This window comes from Patella vulgata, chromosome 1 (genome assembly GCF_932274485.2).
Source record: "Patella vulgata chromosome 1, xgPatVulg1.2, whole genome shotgun sequence".
Classification (NCBI taxonomy): Eukaryota; Metazoa; Mollusca; class Gastropoda; family Patellidae; genus Patella; species Patella vulgata.
Window position 1 is genome coordinate 95,207,998 of NC_065879.2, and position 21,912 is coordinate 95,229,909.

The following is a 21,912-nucleotide window of genomic DNA, read 5'->3' on the forward strand; positions in this document are numbered from 1 at the left end:
CTTCCCCATCCATTTCTTGCAAAATGTGGGCGTATCTTGCATGTCAATAATTTGTTTTAACTGATCTTAACTGATACCAGTGAATTATTTGATTGATAAGGGACACAAGAAAAGAGTGTGAAAAAATTCTATTCCGTCGCTTATTTTATTACTTAATCTGTCATAGATGCAACGGAAGTGAGATGGGGTTGAAATAAGGATCGACTGTTCAGTTAACTAATCGCAACCCTCGCAATAGGGAGTCTCTTAACCCAGGGATCAGTATAGAAAATCTACGTCCTAGCGTCCTAGAAGTCTCACGTCTATGTTAAAACCAGGGCCCTGTTTCACAAAAAACTTAAATCTCCTTAAAATCGTCTAAAACTAAAATTCCATCCTAACTTAAGATAGATGCTTTTCACAAAACGATTTTAAGCATTTTAGATAAAATCCACTAAAATAATACTGTAAGTTAAAATTGTATCTTAAAATAGTGGCGTTTCACAAAACTATTTTAGGGACATTTTTAACTAAAATCAATTTTACCTTAGGACAGCCGCCACCCTCTCCTAACTTAAAATCACGACTTTAACAAACATTGATTAGAGCTACGTTGTGAGATCTATTGCGACATATAGATATATTTGGAATAATGATAATATTGCCAATGGCCCCGGTTATATAATTTAAACATACTATCATTCATAAAAATAATTTTCATTCAATTTCGTTTCATTACATGGGAAATATAGTCGCGGCCCATGCGTTTATTGTATTGTAAGGCAATATAAGCAATTAGATGACGCTCCAAAAGAACATAAAAACCCCCCAAAAACACCCCAGTAAACAAAACTCTTTGTTGCTATTTTATATATTACCATATGATTCAAGTATAAATTATACTATTTTCAACGTCCACTAGATACATACTTGGTCATTTCGGGACTAACACATGGTTCAATTTTATTTGAATAATTCGATTGCGCGTAGGAGTCTTTAGTAGTGGGAGGAAACCGGGGGGACCCGGAGGAGAAAACGCACGAGGTTGGACGGGCGACCCTACTCCCTGTCACGTACAACCGGGGAATCGGAACCCCGTCAGTCCTATAATACTAGATACGCCATATGCAAATAAGTATCTATGGTTTTGGGGTTATGATGATATATATAGGAGCCAAGGGTATTTTATATTGGGAAAAAATCATTTTAATTTAGTAAGATATATAGGCATTATCCAATAAGGAGTGTGGCATTTTCAAATTATTATTAAAAGGGTCCATGGGACTGATATTTCAAATCTAGGCGTCGGAACATTGGTTATTTCGTGTATTAGTTTAAAAGTTATTAAATACTTTTAAAAATCGACAATACTTTAGTCTAGATTAATCGTTTGAGTCAGAAATATCACATGTTTGTGACAATTTCTTATTAGTTTCTGTTAACGAAAATACCATAAAACCACAGAACTCTGTGATAAAACTACGAAATTCAAGCGATTTAGTTTATCGATAAGTATTATTTCCATTGACGCCTGCGAGTAAATCAAATGCCAAGGTCAAGGCCAACCAACTGATACATTTCAAAACGAATTAACATGCAATAAACTTATTTATTTCACCTCTCTATGACTGTCTGACCATGTACAGGCATTGTTACAACGTATGAAACTCTCCTCATTGATATTGTAACGGTTAGTTCAACCTGGCAACAGTTTTCAGTTCTGAAGCGTGTATGCTTACATCCTAAGTGCCCTCGCCGGAATTGTGCACTGCCCGAGCGAAAGCAATTTTAACTTAAATCTATTAAAATTGCATTTTAAGTTACAATCGATCTTCGTGAAACGCATAAAATTTAAAATTTCAGTTTGATTTTAGTTTAAGTTTTTGTGAAACAGGACCCAGGCCTCATATTTAACCGCAAAATTACTTGCCTGCAGTAACCTGGAGAACGGAATACTTGCGGCTAAATTATTCGGGGGAGCTAAAGCTCCCCCTCCCCCCAACTCCGCCGGGCCTGATGTTGTTGTGTTCGGGACGGGCATCACCAGGCAACGTGTTACCGAGTATGGCGTACTGATGAGGAACTTTATTGTGAAGAGTGTCGTACTGATGAGGAACCTTGTTGTGAAGTGTGTCGTGCTGATGAGGAACCTTGTTGTGAAGTGTGTCGTACTGATGAGGAACCTCGTTATCAGATGTTGCGTTCTGGTGAGGTAGATCACTTGGCACATCTGTTTTACTTTCATAATGAGCATTTGGTTCAATTTGGTCTGATGTGGAGATGTACATCGTCGGATAAACCTGATAATGAAAATATTATTTTGATTCTACCAGTGTGCTTACACAATAATTATTAAGGCATGAAACAAGGGTACACGAGTCCAACTGCTATTTAATGATACGTTTTCAAATGCATTAGACACTGGTTCCTTTCTTATCCTAACAGGAGATTTTAATATCAACATTTTAAGTAATTCAAGTAATTGTGTTAAATTTAAAAAACTATTACAAAGATTAAATCTTGAAAATCTGATAAATGAACCGACTAATTTCACAACGCTACCCGAGTCATGTATTGATCTTTTTATTACTAATAAGAAATCACTTATATCAGATACTAATGTTAATGCTCCTTATATGCAGTACACATTCACAAGTAATATTATCTTTAAAACTAAAAACATACAAACAATTAAATTATCAAAAGGACTATTAGAAATTATAAACTTGCAGATTATGAAGGTTTAAATAATGAATTATTAACTGTCGATTGGACAAATCACGTCTTTAATAATGATATCAATAAAGTCTATGCAAGTTATTTTTTAGCTGTTTTAAATAAAGCATTAATACAGTATATCCCAACAAAAGTAGTAACTATAAGACCAAATGATAAGCCATTTATGAATAACGGCATACGTATACAAATTCGAAAACGAAATAGAGCACACAAAAACTAATAATCCTAATCATTGGCTATTATGTAGAAAAATACGAAATGAAGTAGTAACATTAATCAGGCAAGCTAAAAATAATTTTAAAGACAAATAAATAATAAAACCCTGCCACCAAATAAATGGTGGAAAATAGCAAAATCTATTACAAATTTTGATAATGAAAAGGTAGCCATCTCGCCATTATTATATGAAAACTGTGTATACACACACCCACTTGATAAGGCAAATATCCTTAACACTTATTTTGCCTCGATTTCAAAATTAAATGATGAACCCGACCTTCCAAACTTTGCCTCTCGCAGTAACAACGAATTTCAGACATTTATTATAAGTGAACAAGAAGTAAAATACCAGTTACTAATTCTTAACTGCTCAAAACCTTCTGGCCCGGTTAAAATAAGTCCAGCTGTACTGAAAAAGTTAACCCCCTCAATCACCAGCCCTCTCGCCAAATTTTTCAATCTTTCATTAGAACTCTAATTATTACCTGATTTTTGGAAGACTTCACATATCATTGCAGCGTATAAAGGAAAGGGTTATCCGCATTACCCTGACAACTTTTGACCAATTTCATTAACATGCTCATTATGTAAATTATTAGAGAAAATCTTATTCAAAAATCTTTATAATTTTATAAAAGAAAATAACCGATTATATAAGTATCAGTCTGGTTTTCAACCAAACGATTCTACAGCAAATCAACTTGTAGAAATCTATGATGTTATAATAAGTAATCTTGATAAAGGAAAGAAAATTCGATTTATATTTTGTGATATATCAAAAGCGTTTGATAAAGTTTGGCATGAAGGTTTATTGACTAAATTGAAACAATATGGAATTAATAAAAAACATATGTAAATGGATTGAAAACTATTTAAGTAATAGATAACAATGCGTAGTTTTAGAAGGTTTTAAATCAAATTATTTGCATATTAATTCCGGAGTCCTCCAAGGAAGTGTACTGGGTCCTTTTTTATTTTTAATTTACTTAAATGATATCTCTGATAATATTACTAAATTATGACTAGTTGCCGATGATACTTCACTTTTTACAATTATTCATAATGATCCTCTAAGTAGCGCGAACTCTATAACTAAAGACCTGCAGATATCGTCTCAGCGTGGGCTAAACAGTGGTGTGTAAATGTTAACCCCAATAAGACTAAAAATATTACTTTTCGGAAATATAAAAGTTGAAAACGTAAACACTCATTGTCATTTGGGATTAACATTTCAGTCAAATGCACTATGGCCAAAACACATTTCAAATATATACCAGAAAGCTTGTGTTCGACTAAATATATTGCGCATACTTAAATATAAAATTAATAGATTTTCACTTAATAGATTCGCCCGATTTTAGAATATGCTAATATTGTATGGGATAACTGTCCAAAGAAGGATTCTGATCTATTGGAAAGTGTTCAAACTGAAGCAGGTAGGGTAGAATAATAACTGGCCTTAGAAGAAATTCATCTAAAAAAAATTTATACAAAGAGCTTGGGAGAGAATCGCTGTCTAATCGTAGAATAAAACACAAACTAATTTACTTATATAAAATAAGGAACAACCTAGGCCCAACTTATCTGACTGAAATCTTTAAAAAATTTGAATCTTTAGTACCAACTTCTAATCTTCGTAATGAAAATCAGAACCTCAATCCACCATTTTGTAAAACCAAATCGTATTCTAATAGTTTCTTTCCCTGCACAATTAAACTATGGAACAATTTACCGGAAAATCACCATATTGTAAAACCAAATCGTAGTTTCGTTCCCTGCACAATTGAACTATAGAAAAATTTACCGGAAAACATTAAAACCTTACAAGCGTTAAGCACATTTAAATCGGGCCTTTCACGGGTATACCCATTACCTAGACCTCCATTATATTATAACACTGGAAATAGGATAGAAAATATTATCCATTGCCAATGAAGAAATGAAGCTAGTAATTTAAAGAACCATTTATTCTATCATTTTATTAGTAAAACAAAGGTGTGCCCTAGATGTAATTCTACAGATGAAGATAACTACCATTATTTTTTCATATGTCCAACCTACTCTGCCCAAAGAACAATTCTCCAAAATAACTTACACCACCTCAAACAAAATGTTACAATTAACCTAATCTTATATGGCAACCCCGACCTTTCAGATGATACTTATTTTAACAAATTTAACAAAGTGTAAAAATACATTAAAGATAGCAAGATATTTTAACACTTTAACATTTAATATTTTATTTACAATATGCAATACTTTTTATCTGATATAAATTTCATAATCTAAAATGAAAATGTAATACCCTACGATTAGACTCCAAGAAATGTATATATGTTGGTAACTCACTGTCTATACATATGTCCACCATTGTCTATTGTAAACATAAGATATAACTGTTTTATATGTTTGGAGAGAACTTATATAGGCATTTGCCTGTTGTTCAATCCATTTCAGTTTATTGAATAAAATATTGTTTAAACTAAACTACAAACACATAGAAGTATTTTACTACTACAATTGGATACTCATGTGAAAAATAATTTATACAGTTATAAACATCCTTAAACACAGCATTGCCGTTGCGTGCAAAAATATATAAAGTATATAATATGTGAACTAATTGAATATAAATTCTATAAACGTGTACCAATTATTACTGCCTACCTTTAAATATTCGATAATATTTATCTATTTTTGTGAAGAAAATCCATGGATTATTTATTTTATCAAAAAAGCACTTGCGGTATTTCTATCCAGTTTGTTAAAACAGAATACGTAACATGACAGTCATTCTCTTTGATCTGCTGTGTGGTCCAAGAGATGATAAAAAGAATCCACGTGCGTGGCGATTACCAAATTTTTACATTTTAGCTATTTTGGACAGCCTCGTTTATTACACAATTAGTTTCTCAGCAATATTGTATTATATACTATTTATTTAAATCTACTTGAATGGAGAGTGATGGTATCAGGTGTTCTACCAATAAGGGAAGAGAGTATAATTGAAGATAATATAATCTATATCATAAATGACGGGGTATAACAAAGATGTAAACATTTAGTTAATCGTCAGGTGTTAAAGCAACACGCATACTGGTTTACGAGATCTGGCCTCATTTCTGAATCTTTGCCTTTCATCTTCAAGTTCCTGTTCTTTTCTCCTTATCTCTTCTTGTGCTGCTATTTTCTTTCTCTTCATCTCTTTTTCCGCTGCCAGTTTCTTCTTCCTCATCTCTTCAATCTGCTGCTTCTTAATTTGTTCCAATCTCTGCATTTTCTTCTCCAATTGCTTCCTGCTTTCCTCCATCTCTTGTTCTCTTTTTTTCCTTTTAGCCTCAAATATTTGTTTTTCGTTTGCTAGTGTCCTTTCTCTAGCTATAGCTTCAAGGCGTTTCTTCTCAGCTTCTTCTTCCGCTCTCTCTAATTCTAAGCGCATATCTTCGAGTCTCCTTTGCTCTTCCTCCGCCTCGCGTGTAATTCTCTCGTGTTCAATTTTCTGTAGTTCTGTTTCTTTATCCTGCGCAATCTGCACCTGATTCTGCCGCTTTCTCTCCATTTCAATCTTCTGGTTTTTTGTTTCGATTTCCTTTTCTTGTCTTTCTCTTTCAAGTTCTAGATTTTTTCTTTTTTTTTCTATTTCGATACGATTCTTTTCAGCTTCCGATGCCATTTCCTCCTCAATTTTCTTCCTCCGTTCCTCCATCTCTTGGGATTTTATGTCGCTTTCTCGCTCTAACTCTCGTCGCCGTTCTAATAATTTCTGTTTCTCCTCTTCATTTTTGCGTTGATCTTCCTCGTCCTTTAATCGTTGTTTTTCCATTTCCTCCTCCAGCTTCTGTGTTTTTTCCTTCATCTCTTCTTCGAGTTTGCGTTCTTTCTCATCGAGTTCCCTTTCTCTCTTATTTTTCTCCTCCTCTATTTGCTGCAGATATTCTTGATAAACTTTTTCAGCGGCTTCATACATGGCCCCTGTATAGTATTTACCACGATTGGATTTAATGGTTTCTCTTACTGCGTGTAGTAAATCTTCTACATCGTTTGCCAGATTTACAGGATCGGCGACATTATTAATGGCAACGCACCGACCGTTACACTCTTTTATGATCGATTTTACTGCGTCTGGACAATTTTCTATATACTTGTCTAGCGTAATTTGATTATAGTGCAATTTATCTTTAGATGTAAAAACACAAACCACAAAATTCATCACTTGTTTTCCGAAAATATGTTTCAAGTTATTGATCGTGTCGCGCTCTTCGGCTGTAAATCTACCAATGCTCATAACAAAAAAGATAACGTGTGGACCTGGAGATGAGAGGGTGATGCAGATACCTATTTCCGTTTCAGTTTCCTGATTAGACTTCCTTGTATCGAACAAACCTGGTGTATCAACTACGACTAGCTTGTTACCATCTTCCAACATTCTGGTGCCAAACTCACATTGCCTTGTTTCAGAGATTCCAAATGGGGCAGAAACAAACGCTTTATATTTTAGCAGACTGTTTCCAACTCCACTTTTTCCTACTCCAGTTTTACCGACCATTACTATTCTTATTTCTGGAAATTAAGAGAATATCGATTTATATGTCTAAAAGTAGCAGGTAGACTACGCATTTTTGATTTAAGGACGCAGTGATGACGGGTTTCACCAATGCCACGTTAACCTTGAACTGACGTCACTCCCGGTACATGGGCATTGCACGCGTGATATAATTTGCCAATAAACCTAGCAATACACAAAGACGACTCACACGATGACATCACGTCAACAAAATATTTAAATTGGATTACAGAAATTACCACTTCGCTTGTCCTTGGCATGACAGAGAATTGATTAAAATTTGAACAACATTAACCCTTAGTACAGCCTTATTAAAATGCGAAATATCTTAAAAAGTGATCCTGACAAAATTGGTTATTTTTTCAGGAAATAAAGATGTTAGAAACACTTTTTTTGATATCTATATGATCGTATTGCTTCATACTATTCTATGTTTGAAGTATTTGTTTTGGGGGGCTAAAACTTCAGTTTTTGCCAAAATGACATTACTTCCGTTGATAATAAAAATCTTACTTTTATGAAATCGTAAATGGCATTCGGTATCACATGGTGAAATTTTAATGAAAATCGAATAATAATTGACATTTTGATGGACCAAAAACCTTGACAAGTGATTTGTAGAAAATCGTCTATTTCTCCGCAACTGAGCATGTTGCAATGTCTATATGATCGTATGGGTTCATTCTATTTGATGATTGGAATAAGTGGCATTAGGCATCAAATGGTGGAAAATTTGAAAATCGAAAAATAATTGAAACTCTTAAGGACAAAAATCCCTATTTCTCGTCAATGCACTAAGTTAGAAACATATTTTGACAGATTGTCTTCGTGTGGAATAATACTACAAGTTACGAAGAAATATTTAAATAGTTCATTTTTACACCGTTTTCCCCCTTAAATCGAAATGGCACAAAAACAAGACCGAAATTAAAAAAAAAAACCAAAAAACTGAGCGCGATGTATTTTGCGCTTTCAGTATGAGCATTCATCTTGATCTATCAAATTTGTAAAATTTAAAACTTACTTTCGACGATTCGTGTAAAATAAAAAATCAAGAGTATCGTAGCTATGAGCCCTGTCTCTGGCAAAATGCATCATCGGTTAAAATCCGATCATTATTTCTACTATTACGGAAATATTTCAAAAAATGACAACTTTGGTGATTTTGGACATTTTGCATTGTAGCAGAACGCTCGAAGTAGCGTTCAACCCAAATGGCACCAACCCCAAACCGGTTTTAAAGATCCAATAAAATTGTTGAAAAAGGTAAATGTTTCAAAATTTGGTAGTGTGTCATTCCTCTAGAGGTAACAATTTTTATCTGATTTTAAAAAAAAAAGTTTGAATATATCCCGGTTACACCCTAACAACGGCTCAGTTCGAATTTCCTGAAAATGGGACCAAAACTGCCGGACAAATGGCCGCCCCTCGTACGCAAATAGTGTAAATGTAAATATATGGTATATCAAGGTCGTGAACCCTCTAGACGTCACAATTTTAATCCAACTTTGATGAAACTTGAAATACATATTTATAACCCAAAGATCCTTGTTACTGTCGATCTTCGCGCGTATGGGATGGTAACTTCCTGGATTATGGCCCTTGATTGTACGAAAAATCGCTTTTTGTTTAGTTTGTTCTGGCAAAATGTGGGCGTATCAGCCGCAGCCGCTGGTTTAAAAAACACAAACGTTTATTCAAAAATTTTAATCGTATATAATTTATCATGTATTCTGTTTTAAATATTTAAATATATAAAGGATTTGATATATTTTTTTTTAATTATATTTTCTGTGATATTTGTTTTTATTTACATATATAAGTACATCTCTGCTTTACTTTGTCTCGTTAAATTCACCATATGTTTGTCGCAATATAGCCCGGTTGGAGCTGACATGCCATTAAACAACATTTCATTATATATTCTGGTATGAGAAAGACAAAAAGGTTTCATTATTTATATTTTCAACTTTTCTAAAATCAGTTCTATTTATGTTAAACAAAGTTTAATTTATTCATAATATTTCAGTTCTGTTTTTGACCTACATTTACATAAAGTTTAAACACTGCTATTTAAATTCATAGTCTGTGTTTCTGATAGGTTAATTTAGTCCCGAAATGACCTAGTTTGTGTCGAGTGGACGTTAAACCCCAGTTCTCTCTCTCTCTCTGATAGGTTAATAGTCAGTTTAAAGGTTCAAATCAAAGGTCTTAAGATTTCCAGAAGATGACACCCCGACTTAAATACTCATGGAAACCATTAAATGTTGCAATATGCTACAATAATAAAACCCAATTAATTTGTGTTCTAATTAGGATTCTTCTTTTACAATTCGCTCGTTTCTAGACGAATCTATCACCAGCAGATACCGAAAAGAAAATGACATCTAGACTCTAGGCCGGTAGGCGAACCCTAAAATATATTGCTCTTTTATGGTTTACGTAGTCCTATATTTGAATAAACCCCGATTAAATTCATAACGCTAATTTGTAATCTCAAGAGGGGTTAATATTGCGATTATCAACTTCAAACGGAATAATATCGTTATCCCGCAAACATAAAAAATGCCACAAATTTAAATTAATAGTGTTACACAAGCAAATTGTGATGATCTGTTATGGAATAACCCCACTGAATAAAATAGCGATGGTTACTAGACACCTATGCTGGTTCTCATAACATTTATGAGCTTAGGGCCCATAAATATGTAAGTCCTTTGTAAGAATTAATTAGTAAATACGTACCCTTCAAATCGTGTGAGGAGGCGGCCATCGCCTGAAAGAATAGAGAGGACACGTGTATTTTTGTTTGTTGGAAAATCAAAGGATAATTATTTAATTCATTGGAAGTAAATATTTGAAGTTACTTCTGTCTTCAACCCTCCCGTGAAATATTGCCATGTGTTATTCGTACTGTCTAAAAGAAATATAGTTATATCTTCACCTCCTTTGTTTTACTTGAACCTTCTGCCCCATGTATTTCCGGTTGCAAGCCCATAGAATTAAATTGCTCTTCCATTTCTGTTTCTTGTAGTGTCGACATGTTTTAATACCTGAAATAGATGAACATCGTCCTTTACTCAACTCGATTTTTGAAACCAATGTATTTTTGAACAAGTTTAAAAAATATTCAAATGATTATTTAAGACAGAAATAAACAAGATTTTAACCCAATAAGTTTGGACCGGTTAGCGATCCAAACGAGTGGCGACACGATAATTGCGGGTCAAAATTGATGACCCAATATTTCTGAGTGCTATTTTTAGGGTCTGATGCAACTGACCAAGTATCGTTTGATCGGTATAACCCAAAACTTCTAACAGCGCATTGAAGAAATGCCACGGTGGTTATAATTTTTGGCATCCGACAAAAAAGTTATCATTACATATTTGACGACTTACAAGGCTATCTATAAAACAATGTGTGATGAAATATTGGAATTTTAAAAGTAACCAGCACGTGGTACGTTGCCACTCACTTTACATGTTGAAAAGTGAGCAAAATACCCAAACGTAAGTAATACTTCTATGTCCTGTTTTCAACGTGACCAAACAACTCAATTACAGTTTAGGTTCCACGATAGAATTTTTATTCCTTCCAAGCGAAACTTCTATCCAAGCAAGGCAAATCCTTAGTCACTATCCTAGTAATTAACTATAAGTATTAATTAATTGATTTGTTCAATTTGCCCAATTATGCAAAGAATAAGGGGGATAACCCCGGAATGAAAACGCCTCCCACCGATTAGACACTGTTCCTTGCCAGACACTCTATCCTGCTAACTTATACGTTAATTACAATATCAAGTAGATTAATTCCTATTGATGACCCGGTTTCTTTTCAAGAAAACAGAATTATTAAAATCCGGCAAAACGTCGCTATGTTATGTATGTCTAAAGCACAAACATAAGTCTACATAATAGTCATTACTAAATCTCGTATCTATTAATTTATCATGTGATTTGCACAGCGGTAAAGTATTTTAACAACACGACAATCAGATCTTCTATCATATATGGACTTTCTCCGAAAACTTATTTCTCACTTTAACCTCTAATAAGCTCGTAATATACTTAATCAGTGACCACGCGATAATCTCGCAAACTGTACGAGTCCTTTAATTTAAACACATACACACATCCATGCGATTTACAGGCGCCATACATTTTTATATACTGACATTTCTTTTGCCTGACGTTAACCATACTACTCAAAGTTCAAATATCTAATTTTTATAACTCCGTGAACACGTATCCCTATGAATAAAAACCCTTAAACATTATTCGCGATTTACACATGGGCTCTACACATTTACTGGCACGTCTTGCCCTAATTTAACTAAAAAGGTAAATTACTCATTTTAGCCTTTACTTGGCTAACATCACAATTAAGGACTTGTACTCAAAGTCGCAAAAACTTAGCTCTACTCAGATAAACACCATCCTCGGTATCCCCAGTGCTTATTCCGTTCTACTCCACTATACCCTTTTATTATTATTATTATTATTATTAAGAACATTTATATAGCGCACAATTCACATAGTGCTCAAATGCGCTTTACAAAATAAGTAGTAAAAACAATATAACACACACAAAGTACAATACAATAATTCAGAAATAAAATAAACTAACATAAAATTAATACATTTATACATAAAAATGTAAATAATATAAGAAAACTATTGATAACAAAATAAGAGTATTTAAATATCACGATCTGGATTAAAATATATACATTCTTCAAAAAATGTTTTAGTTATAAATTAAAAGCTTCTTTAAATAAATGAGTTTTAATTTTGTTCTTAAAAATTGTAATTGTTGTAGAATTTCTGATGTTAAAAGGTAACGACTTCCAAACTTTTGGTGCATGAACACTGAATGCTCTATCACCTATTGTTTTTAATCTTGATCGCCGTTGACATAACAGTAAACAATCAGATGAGGACCTCAAAGTTCTAGAGGGTGTGTAAATTTGAATTAAATCGCTCAAGTATGAAGGCGCAGAACCATTGAGGCATTTAAAAACTAAAAGAAGCAATTTATATGCGATTCTAAAATGTAATTTAATTAATAAAGGGGTAATATGATCGGTATGTTTAGATTTAGTGATAAGCCTGGCAGCTGAGTTCTGAACCATTTGAAGTTTGTGAATTAAATTATCAGGGATACCAGCTAAGAGAGAGTTACAGCTGTCCAGTCTAGAGTTACAAGTGAATATACAATGGTTTTTATAACATCAGGGGCTAAAATTGTACGAATTTTACTTATGTAGGCAGGGTAAGCTTACTCTTCCGGACACCTGTTACCACTGTTTGTCGTGTATTTTGTACACGGTGAACAGTCCATATGCTGATTACACTATTTTGCCGTATTACACTATTTTGCTTATACCGTTTTTTTAGGACTTCAAATTTTGTCTAATGGTTTGGATTGTTCGTACTTGGTTTTATTTTATGAAAATAACATACTTTACAAATATTATTGATTTGATTGCCCATGGCCATATAACTGTCAATAAATACACCAATGTTTCTTGTTGACTCAACAGGTTTGATAATGTGAGACCCTATTAATATGTTAATATCACTTTTCAATTTCAACACAGACGATGATTTGGATCCAAAAAGGATGTACTCCGTTTTATCGTCGTTTAATTTTAAAAAGTTAACAGACATCCAGGATTTAATTTCTGATATACACATTTCTATTTGTTGCTTTGGATAATTAGACGAGGCAGGATTAAAAGCGATATAGAGTTGGGTATCGTCCGCGTAAAAGTGAAAGTCTACACCATATTTTTTTAGCAATGTCTCCGAGGGGGGTTGTATAAACTGTAAAAAGAATCGGCCCTAAAATTGAGCCTTGTGGCAATCCATAATGAAGGCCCTTGTGCTCAGAGAGTTTGTTGTTTATCAACACTGCCTGAGTTCTTAAATGAAGATAAGACCGAAAAAGTACCAGAGAAGAGCCAGACACTCCAAATTCAGAATATAGCCTAGACAGTAACATTTCATGGTCCACTGTATCAAATGCGGCGGACAAATCTAGCAGTACCAGCATCACGCATTTGTTGTTGTCCATGGGCATCAAGATATCATTTTGAACTTTTAGTAGAGCAGTCTCGGTTGAGTGAAATCTTCTATATGCACTTTGGTACTTATCTAACAAATTATTTTGACACAAATGAGATTTAAACTGATCGGCAATACACTTTTCAAGGATCTTCGAAAGAAAACTTAAATTTGATACAGGTCTGTAATTTTTGTCGATATTTGGATCGAGTGACGTCTTCTTTATAAGGGGCGCAACGTAAGCTATTTTCATAGGTTGTGGAAATATACCGAGTTGCAGAGAAGTGTTCACAATATCTAATATGGTAGGGAGGAAGAGGGGTAGGTTCTGTTTGATGAGCCAGGTAGGTGCTGGATCCAAAGAACAAGATGCGGATTTCATGGAGTTGATTATGGTACGTAGTTCTTTTTCACTTAGATCACTAAATTTATCTAGAGAGCAAATGTCATTTGTTTTAATCACTTTTTCAATAACCACTGGAGTTGAAATAGCTAGATCATTACGTATTTTAGATATTTTTTCAGAAAAGAAATCAGCAAATCTGTTTGGAAGATCGGCACAGTTTTCCGTGGGGAGTGTAGTTTTGCCGTAGTTCGGATCTAACAAAGTATTAACAACTTTATAAACGTCCTTCTGTTGATTTGTACTGTTAGGTGTCTTTCCGGAATAAAAGGTGCGTTTCGAGGATTCAATAAGTGATTTTACATTTAATCGAGCAGAATTATAAATGTCCTTGTGGTCTTGTAACCCAGTAAGGCGCCATGTTTTTTCGCTGAAATTTCGGACCTTTTTGGCTGCATCAATGTCGGGGTTATACCATTCCGATCCAGGTTGCAACACTACAGATTTCTTCTGGAGCGGGAGGGCACTGTCAATAACACACTTAATTGAACTATTATAAATATCTACCTTCGTGTTGACATCAGCATTCTCAAGAGAGTTTCTGAAAGGCGGTTCTTCTAGCTTTCGCTTAAACAGTTCAATATCTAATGTTTTAAACTTACGATATTCAAATGTTTTCTTCTCTAAACTGGGCTTTTCAATGTTCAAGTTAAAACTGATAAGAAAGTGATCAGAAATAAGACTATTATTAACCCCAATATTTCTTACAGGAATTTCACCATCCCGCGTTATAACCAGATCAAGTGTATGGCCATATTGGTGTGTTGGTAAAGACACATGTTGTTGAAGGGAATACTGGCCGAAAACCTCTTTGAAACTTGACGCAAATGGATTTGATAGGTTGTCAACATGACAATTAAAATCGCCAAGAATAATCAGGTCGAGTTTAGATACAAAAAGTGAGTTGAGCAATGCTTTAAATTCGTCTAAAAACAGCGATTCCTGGTATTTAGATGGGGGTCGGTACAACAATACTACCCTAAGTTTACAATTTTTAGTCGATACAATAGAATCAAGATATTCAAAGGAAGACAGATTTAAACGTTCCTGAACATTTACGGAGATGGTTGATTTGTATATTAGTGAGACACCCCCTCCCCTCTTAAGCCGAGTAGCATTCTTAAAGTTGTAGCCGTTTGGAACTAAAGATGCCAATGTAACATTGTCATTGACAGTACCTAGCCAGGTCTCCGTTATGGCAAACAGGTCACATTCGGAATCAATAAGAGTTTCATTTAACTCTGAAGCTTTGTTGTTCACGGATCTGGCATTTAAAAGTAGAACCTTGAACTTTTGTGTCGTAAGGCCTATTTCGATTTTTGGTTCTGTTAAATTTGAATGATTTACAGCTCTCAAAGTATGCACATGGTTGCGTATTTGGGAAACACGAACAGGAATTGCTTGTCTGCATTTTCGCCCCGCAGTACAACCTCGCCTGGTTCGCTTTATGATTGGCTTCATAACATGTTTGAGGAATTAAATCTGGTTCTTATTCAATAAGTCATACGCAGAGTATTGTAAAAGTTGGTCCTTTGAGTATAATCTGGTCATATTGAGAGTTTATCAGTGAGTTTGTTCAATGAAGAGAAATCGCTCACCACCTAGACAGAGTTTGTATACAATGATACACATGAATGATCACTATAAATAACCATATAACATCTTATTTCTCCAATAATTCACAAATTTCAAATAGTTTCACTAAAATTACCTTATTGGTGAGTACTATATAGTCATAGAATTATCCATGCAAATATTCAAACACTAAAATAAACGTGAAACTGTAGAATTTCTTAAAAATGTCATAGAGAAAGAACGAGCAGCCTTATGCGCTCAAGTTCACTCAACCCTGGGTTAATCCATAGGGTTTCCACGATTTCAAATTATCTGCCATGGCCTTGATTGTAGCTATAGTCTACAAACCAATCAACAAACAGTTTACCAACCTGTCGTTTTGCCTTCGTTTTTATAAGGGTAGATAATCATATCCATTTAGTGAATGACTTGTGTAAATAATGTATATATTTCTAATTCATTTATATATAATTGTATCATCAAAATCTTTAGCATGTTTCTGATTTCAAATATGTATAACATCTATATGTTTGACTTGTGTTATTATTATTACTATTCGTTCTTTGTCTGAAATGTTTCATTCTGTTATGATTATTATCAAAAAAAAGGAATCCAGCGGAAACCCCAATCGCGAAAATTATGAGTTCATCACGCACATTTTTGTCTAACTTCTGCCAGGCCCGGCGACTCCATTAATATTCTTTATATACTCAAAACGTTTATTACCCTACTCCGTATAGTCCCACTTCAGCTCCAATTTAATATTTCTATCATATTTCTATCATATTTCATAATTTGTAACGGTCATGTCAACCTTAACTACGACTATATTTTTTTTATTCCATGTTTAAATCTACACCTATCATCTATTAAATTTCAACCTTAAATTAATTACTAAACATTATTTGGTCTTTTAAACAAATTAAACATGTTCAATTCGCCAGAAAAAAATGTATTTGCTCATTTGCGAATATTTCCACTTTGTTACTGATTAATACTTTCCCTTCAAGGTCAACGTCCTCTCAACACAACCTATGACATTTTGGGACTAACATGTTTCAATTTTATTTCAATAATTCTCGTGCGCGAAGGAGTTTTTAGCAGTAATAGAAAACCGGAGGACACCCAAAAAACCTGCGAGGTTGGACAGCTGACTCTACCTCTGGTCACGTACAAGTGGGAAATAAAACCTCAATGACAGACCTTATGATTTCACACTCACGCGTTATACCACTAGACCCGCGAGGTAGTTATGTAGAAGAACAAGACGAAGACCCGAAAATATCTGATAAAATTAAATAGCAATAACACCGATTTACTAGAGGCCAAAGAATCATATTTTATTGAAAAATATCGGCCAGTTAAATGCAATTGTGATATTGTATGTATCTTTGTAGTCTGAGTTATAATTTTAGTTATTCCCCGTCTGAACACTACTCTGTAACCATGACGCCATAATCATTATTGTGTTATTTTTATCTTTAAACCATTGTATATTCGTCTAAAGAGCATTAGCGAAAGTACTTACAAATATATACATATATATAGTTCTTTAATCCATATTTTATTTTATATTTGTTTTGTATATATATATATACTATTCAAAAAAAGTAGGGGATATTTGATTTTGGGGGCATAATACTAAAATATGCAAATGACTACGAAAAAAGTCACTATAGAACCTAACAGAAGAAACATTTCCAGTTACATGTGACGCCCAAACGCACCAATAGCTACCGCATGAAATGCAGGTGATGCTTGGGATCATCATGGGGGTCCAACCCAAGATTTGCACGACTCTGACTTTGAATGTTACAGTCATTGTGGCATTGAATTCCAGGGTGGAAACATCAGTTTAATTGTTTTAGTGACCAGAAAACAAATTTTGATATGCGTCGGCTTACCCAAAATGAAAGGTTACGTGCCCTTGGCATGCTACAGATCGGCACAACACAGGCGGTTGTGGCGCGGACGATGAATGTTTCTCAGTCTGTCATAAGCAGGCTATGGTCCAGATACCGTGATACACAATCTGTACAGGACAGACCACGCTCAGGTCGACCAAGGGCGACAACTCAAGCCCAGGATCGATTTATCCGTACCTTGGCCTTGAGAAATCGTGTCATCACAGCAAATCAGATCAGCGCTCGTCTTCAAACAGACACTGGTGTGAGAGTGAGTGGCCAGACGATTCGGAATCGACTGCATAGGGGCCACCTTCGCGCCCGACGTCCTCGCGTGATCCCTTGTTTGAGAGATCATCACATTCAGGCAAGACGTCGTTGGTGTAGGGATCGTCAACACTGGGATAATCGACGCTGGAGCAATGTGATGTTTTCAGATGAGTCAAGGTTCACTGTTGATTTTTTGGACAGACGTAGGAGGGTGTGGCGTCGTCGAAACGAGCGCTTCCAAGACGTTAACGTCATCAGACATGATCGATTTGGGGGTGGTTCTGTTATGGTGTTGGGATGCATCACTGTTGCTGGAAGAGCGGCTTTACATGCTGTTGCAGGGCGTGTTACAGGCCAGTACTACCGGGACAACATCTTGGCAGTCCATGTTGTGCCGTTCGCACGACGTCATGGCCGCCGTTTCATCTTCCAGGATAACAACGCAAGATGTCACAGGGCCAGGATCGTTACAGGTTACCTCCAACAACAGAACATCACCACATTACCTTGGCCAGCACTGAGTCCCGACCTCTCCCCCATCGAGCATGTCTGGGACATGCTTGGACAGAGGTTACGTCAACGTCAACAACGTCCTGCCAATGTCCAAGAACTTGCTGCTGCGTTGCAACAGGAATGGGACAATCTGGACCAAAATGACCTTAGACGTCTCATTAGGAGTATGCCACGTCGGATCAATGCTTGTTTGGCAAACAGAGGAGGATTTACCCGTTACTGACTTGGTTGTGATGCTGTGGTAACTTTGCTGTTTGACCCCGGGTATCATTTTACCCTTATAATGGTCAGTCTGTGCCTTACTTAGTCTAACGATCATTTGGAATAAATCGATGAATGTGAACTTCATTTCATTTTGTCATTTGTTTCTTCTTCAGTTTCATTAGGTGACTTTAATAACACTTAAAAATCAAATATCCCCTACTTTTTTTGAATAGTATATATAGCTCTAGTTAGTAATTATTTAAGACTAGGGGGTTGAGGTTTACTATAAATTAATTCTTTGCCATGAAATTGATTAAGATTATCATTAGAAAGGAGAACATTCTTAGTATCATAAATATGTCGAAATACAAGTAGAGATATTTTTTTCTTTAGGCGTTCTTAATGCTTCAGTAGTTAGACCCCTAGCCTTTTCAATACCTATATTAATAACGCCAAGTGGGTAATCTTTTTTCAACAAATTAGATCTCAATTCATCATGTAGATAGTTACTCTTCTTTTGATGAAGTTTCCTCATCTGAATTGAAAAGAATAATAATCAATTCCTTGTCGTCGTCTTGTGGCTTAGACCCAATTCCAACGCACTTGCTGCAGTCATGCTTGGACGAAATTTTACCTATTCTAACATCCATTGTTAATGTATCGTTGATGTCTGGTATTTTTCCAGCAGTCTTAAAAGAAGCTGAAGTTAGGCCACTATTGAACAAATCGACCTGTGTCTAATTTATCGTTTGCCTCCAAATTGATTGAGAAAGTTGTCTTCATAAATTTAAACAAAAGTTAAAACGAAATACTTTAAACTATAGTTTTCAGTCAGCCTATAAGAGTACACAAACGGCCATGGTTCGAGTTTGTAATACATTCTCTTAAAACTGGATGATAAAAACGTTGTGAAACTTGTTCTGTTAGATCTTAGTGCTACATTTGACACTATTGATCAGGATGTACTTATTAAACGACTTCATGGCAGATTTGGTATCCGGGGTTTGGCATTAGAATGGTTCAAATCTTACCTCAATTCACGAATACAATCCGTAAAAATCAAAAATCAAAACCTGTGAACTTATGTTACGGTGTTCCACATGGTTCTGTACTCGGCCCTCTGCTTTTCACAGCCTATACTTCACCTCTTGGAGACTTGATCAAAGAATTTGGTATTGATTATCATATATATTGCATTTAAACAAGGTACCCAAAAAGATAAAATATATAATTTACAACTCTGCATTCAGTCAATAAAAAAAGTGGATGTCCACCAACTTTCTTAAACTAAACGACGAAAAAAACAGAGGTATTAACGATTGGAAGTAAGTTTAGGAGATGGCAAATAGACGAACTTCCAATCAATATCGGTGATATTGCTCTATGGGGGAGAAATGATGTTCGTGATCTTGGTGTACAGTTAGATTGTAACTTTGATTTTAAACACCGTGTTTCAATGATATGTAAATCAACTCATTACAATATTTTTAACATTGGTCGTATTAGAAACTTTATTGATCTAAAAACAGCAAAATTGTTAGTTAATTCACTTGTAACATCTCGTTTTGATTACTGCAATTCCATTATGTTTAATCTCCCCTCATATCAAATAAATCAGCTACAGAAGATCCAAAATAATGCAGCCCGTATTGTAACAAGAACCAAACAACGTGATCATATTACTCCAATATTAAAGAATCTACATTTGTTACCTATTGAATCCCGTATTAACTTTAATATCGTCTCCTTAACGCACCTGGCTCTCCATTCTGAAGACTTTCCACACTATCTTCAATCTCTACTCCATCGATACCAACTAGAACTCTAAGATCCCAGAATAACAATTTACTGGTACAACCAAAAACCAAAACGTCCTACGGTCAGAGATCTTTTGCTTACGCTGCACCAATGTTATGTAATTCTCAACCCGAATCCCTGGTAACTTTTACAAAATTGTTAAAAACAGCACTTTTTAAGCAAAGTTTCATGTAGTGATTGTGATGACTTTTAAAAATTAAACTTTTAAGCAAAGTTTTATGGAGTGTCTGTGATAACTTTTAAAAATTGAACTTGTTAGCAAGTTTTATGTAGCGACTGTGGTGACTTTTAATAACTGAACTTTTTAGCCAATTTTATATAATGCTTGCACTGTCATTTTAATAACTAAATATTTCTTAAATTTCCAGTCATTATATGTATTATTCATTTTTATGTATTCTGCATCTACCATTTCTACAAAATGTAATAGCGCCGCGGAGCAGTAATTTTTACTGGAATTCAGACGCTTTATAAATTCATTATATTATATTATTAAGTCGTCGAATTCTGATATCTTCGTCTAAAATTATAGTGCATAGTTTCTGGCAAGAGAAAAGGGTATATTATTTTCAACATGGCGAGGATGACATGACTTGTAAGATAAACAAGCCAACAGTGAGGCTGATGTCCCCCGCCGAAATTGCAAAATAAATAGATGACACATATTAATTAATCGCACATTTATTTTTTTCATTAAGTTTCATCACTCTCTATCAGATAGAATCAAGATTATCTTGTCCCAAACCATCGACAAATGAAATCGATTAGCTCTGCCTAGCTTCAGCTCGAAATGTTAATTATTGAACTCAGTCAAGACATTCACCTAATGAACATCTACATGTACATCAAGTTTAAACATTCACCTAATAAACACCTACACCAAGTTTGAACATTCTAGCTCAATTAGAAGGTGAGTTATTGTGTTCCAAAGTCTCGGCCAATCAAATTGCTTATCGCTCTGCTTACCCTGAGCAGAAAATGCTCATTATCGAACTTAGTCAAGGTATTGATGTAATGAAACTATACACCAAGTTTCATCACTCTGACTTAATTAGAACTAAAGTTATCGTGTCCCAAAGCATCAACCAATCAAATTGCTTATCTCTGCTTACCCTAAGCCGACAATGCTCATCTTTGAGCTCCATCAAGGCATGGACCTAATAAACACCTACACCAAGTTTGAACATTCTAGCTCAATTAGAAGGAGAGTTATTGTGTCCCAAAAAGTGTGACGGACAGACGGACGGACAGACAGACGGACGAACCCATTTTAATAGTCCCCTGCTTTCTTCGAAAGGCGGGGGACAATAATTCATAGTATCTGTTTCTTTGGAGTAAATATCTGTAACGATTTGATTTTTAAATCTCTTAACGAGAACATCTAAAAAAGCAAGTTTCAATAGTGAATTTAATATTAATATCTAAATCATTTAAAAGTTTGTGCAAATCTGTTATATGGCATGTGGCCAAGATTAGTTTTCCAAATGAAGAAGACGTCGTCTAAATATCTTTTAAATTTCTCTTCGATGTAGTTTCTATAGTTAATACCAAATTTTGTTTTCAGTTATTTTATATAATTTTTCTTCTAAAAATCCCATAACGAGGTTACTAAGGTCCGGTGAACACACTGAGCCCATAGCACAGCCTTTAGTT

General features: G+C 34.7%; 1 protein-coding gene across 1 annotated transcript in view; it reads right to left on the reverse strand.

The window, feature by feature from the left end:
• Positions 1-5,521: 5,521 nt before the first annotated feature.
• LOC126817346 (GTPase IMAP family member 4) overlaps positions 5,522-21,912 on the reverse strand; it is a 113,962-nt gene continuing 97,571 nt past the window's right edge. Inside the window, exons 3-5 of the mRNA XM_050544232.1 lie at positions 10,446-10,554; positions 10,247-10,277; positions 5,522-7,497 (exon numbers count right to left, since the gene is read on the reverse strand). Of these exons, the coding sequence (XP_050400189.1) occupies positions 6,017-7,497; positions 10,247-10,277; positions 10,446-10,544 (1,611 nt within the window). The 5' untranslated portion in view covers positions 10,545-10,554 and the 3' untranslated portion in view covers positions 5,522-6,016. The remainder of the gene's footprint in view (positions 7,498-10,246; positions 10,278-10,445; positions 10,555-21,912) is intronic.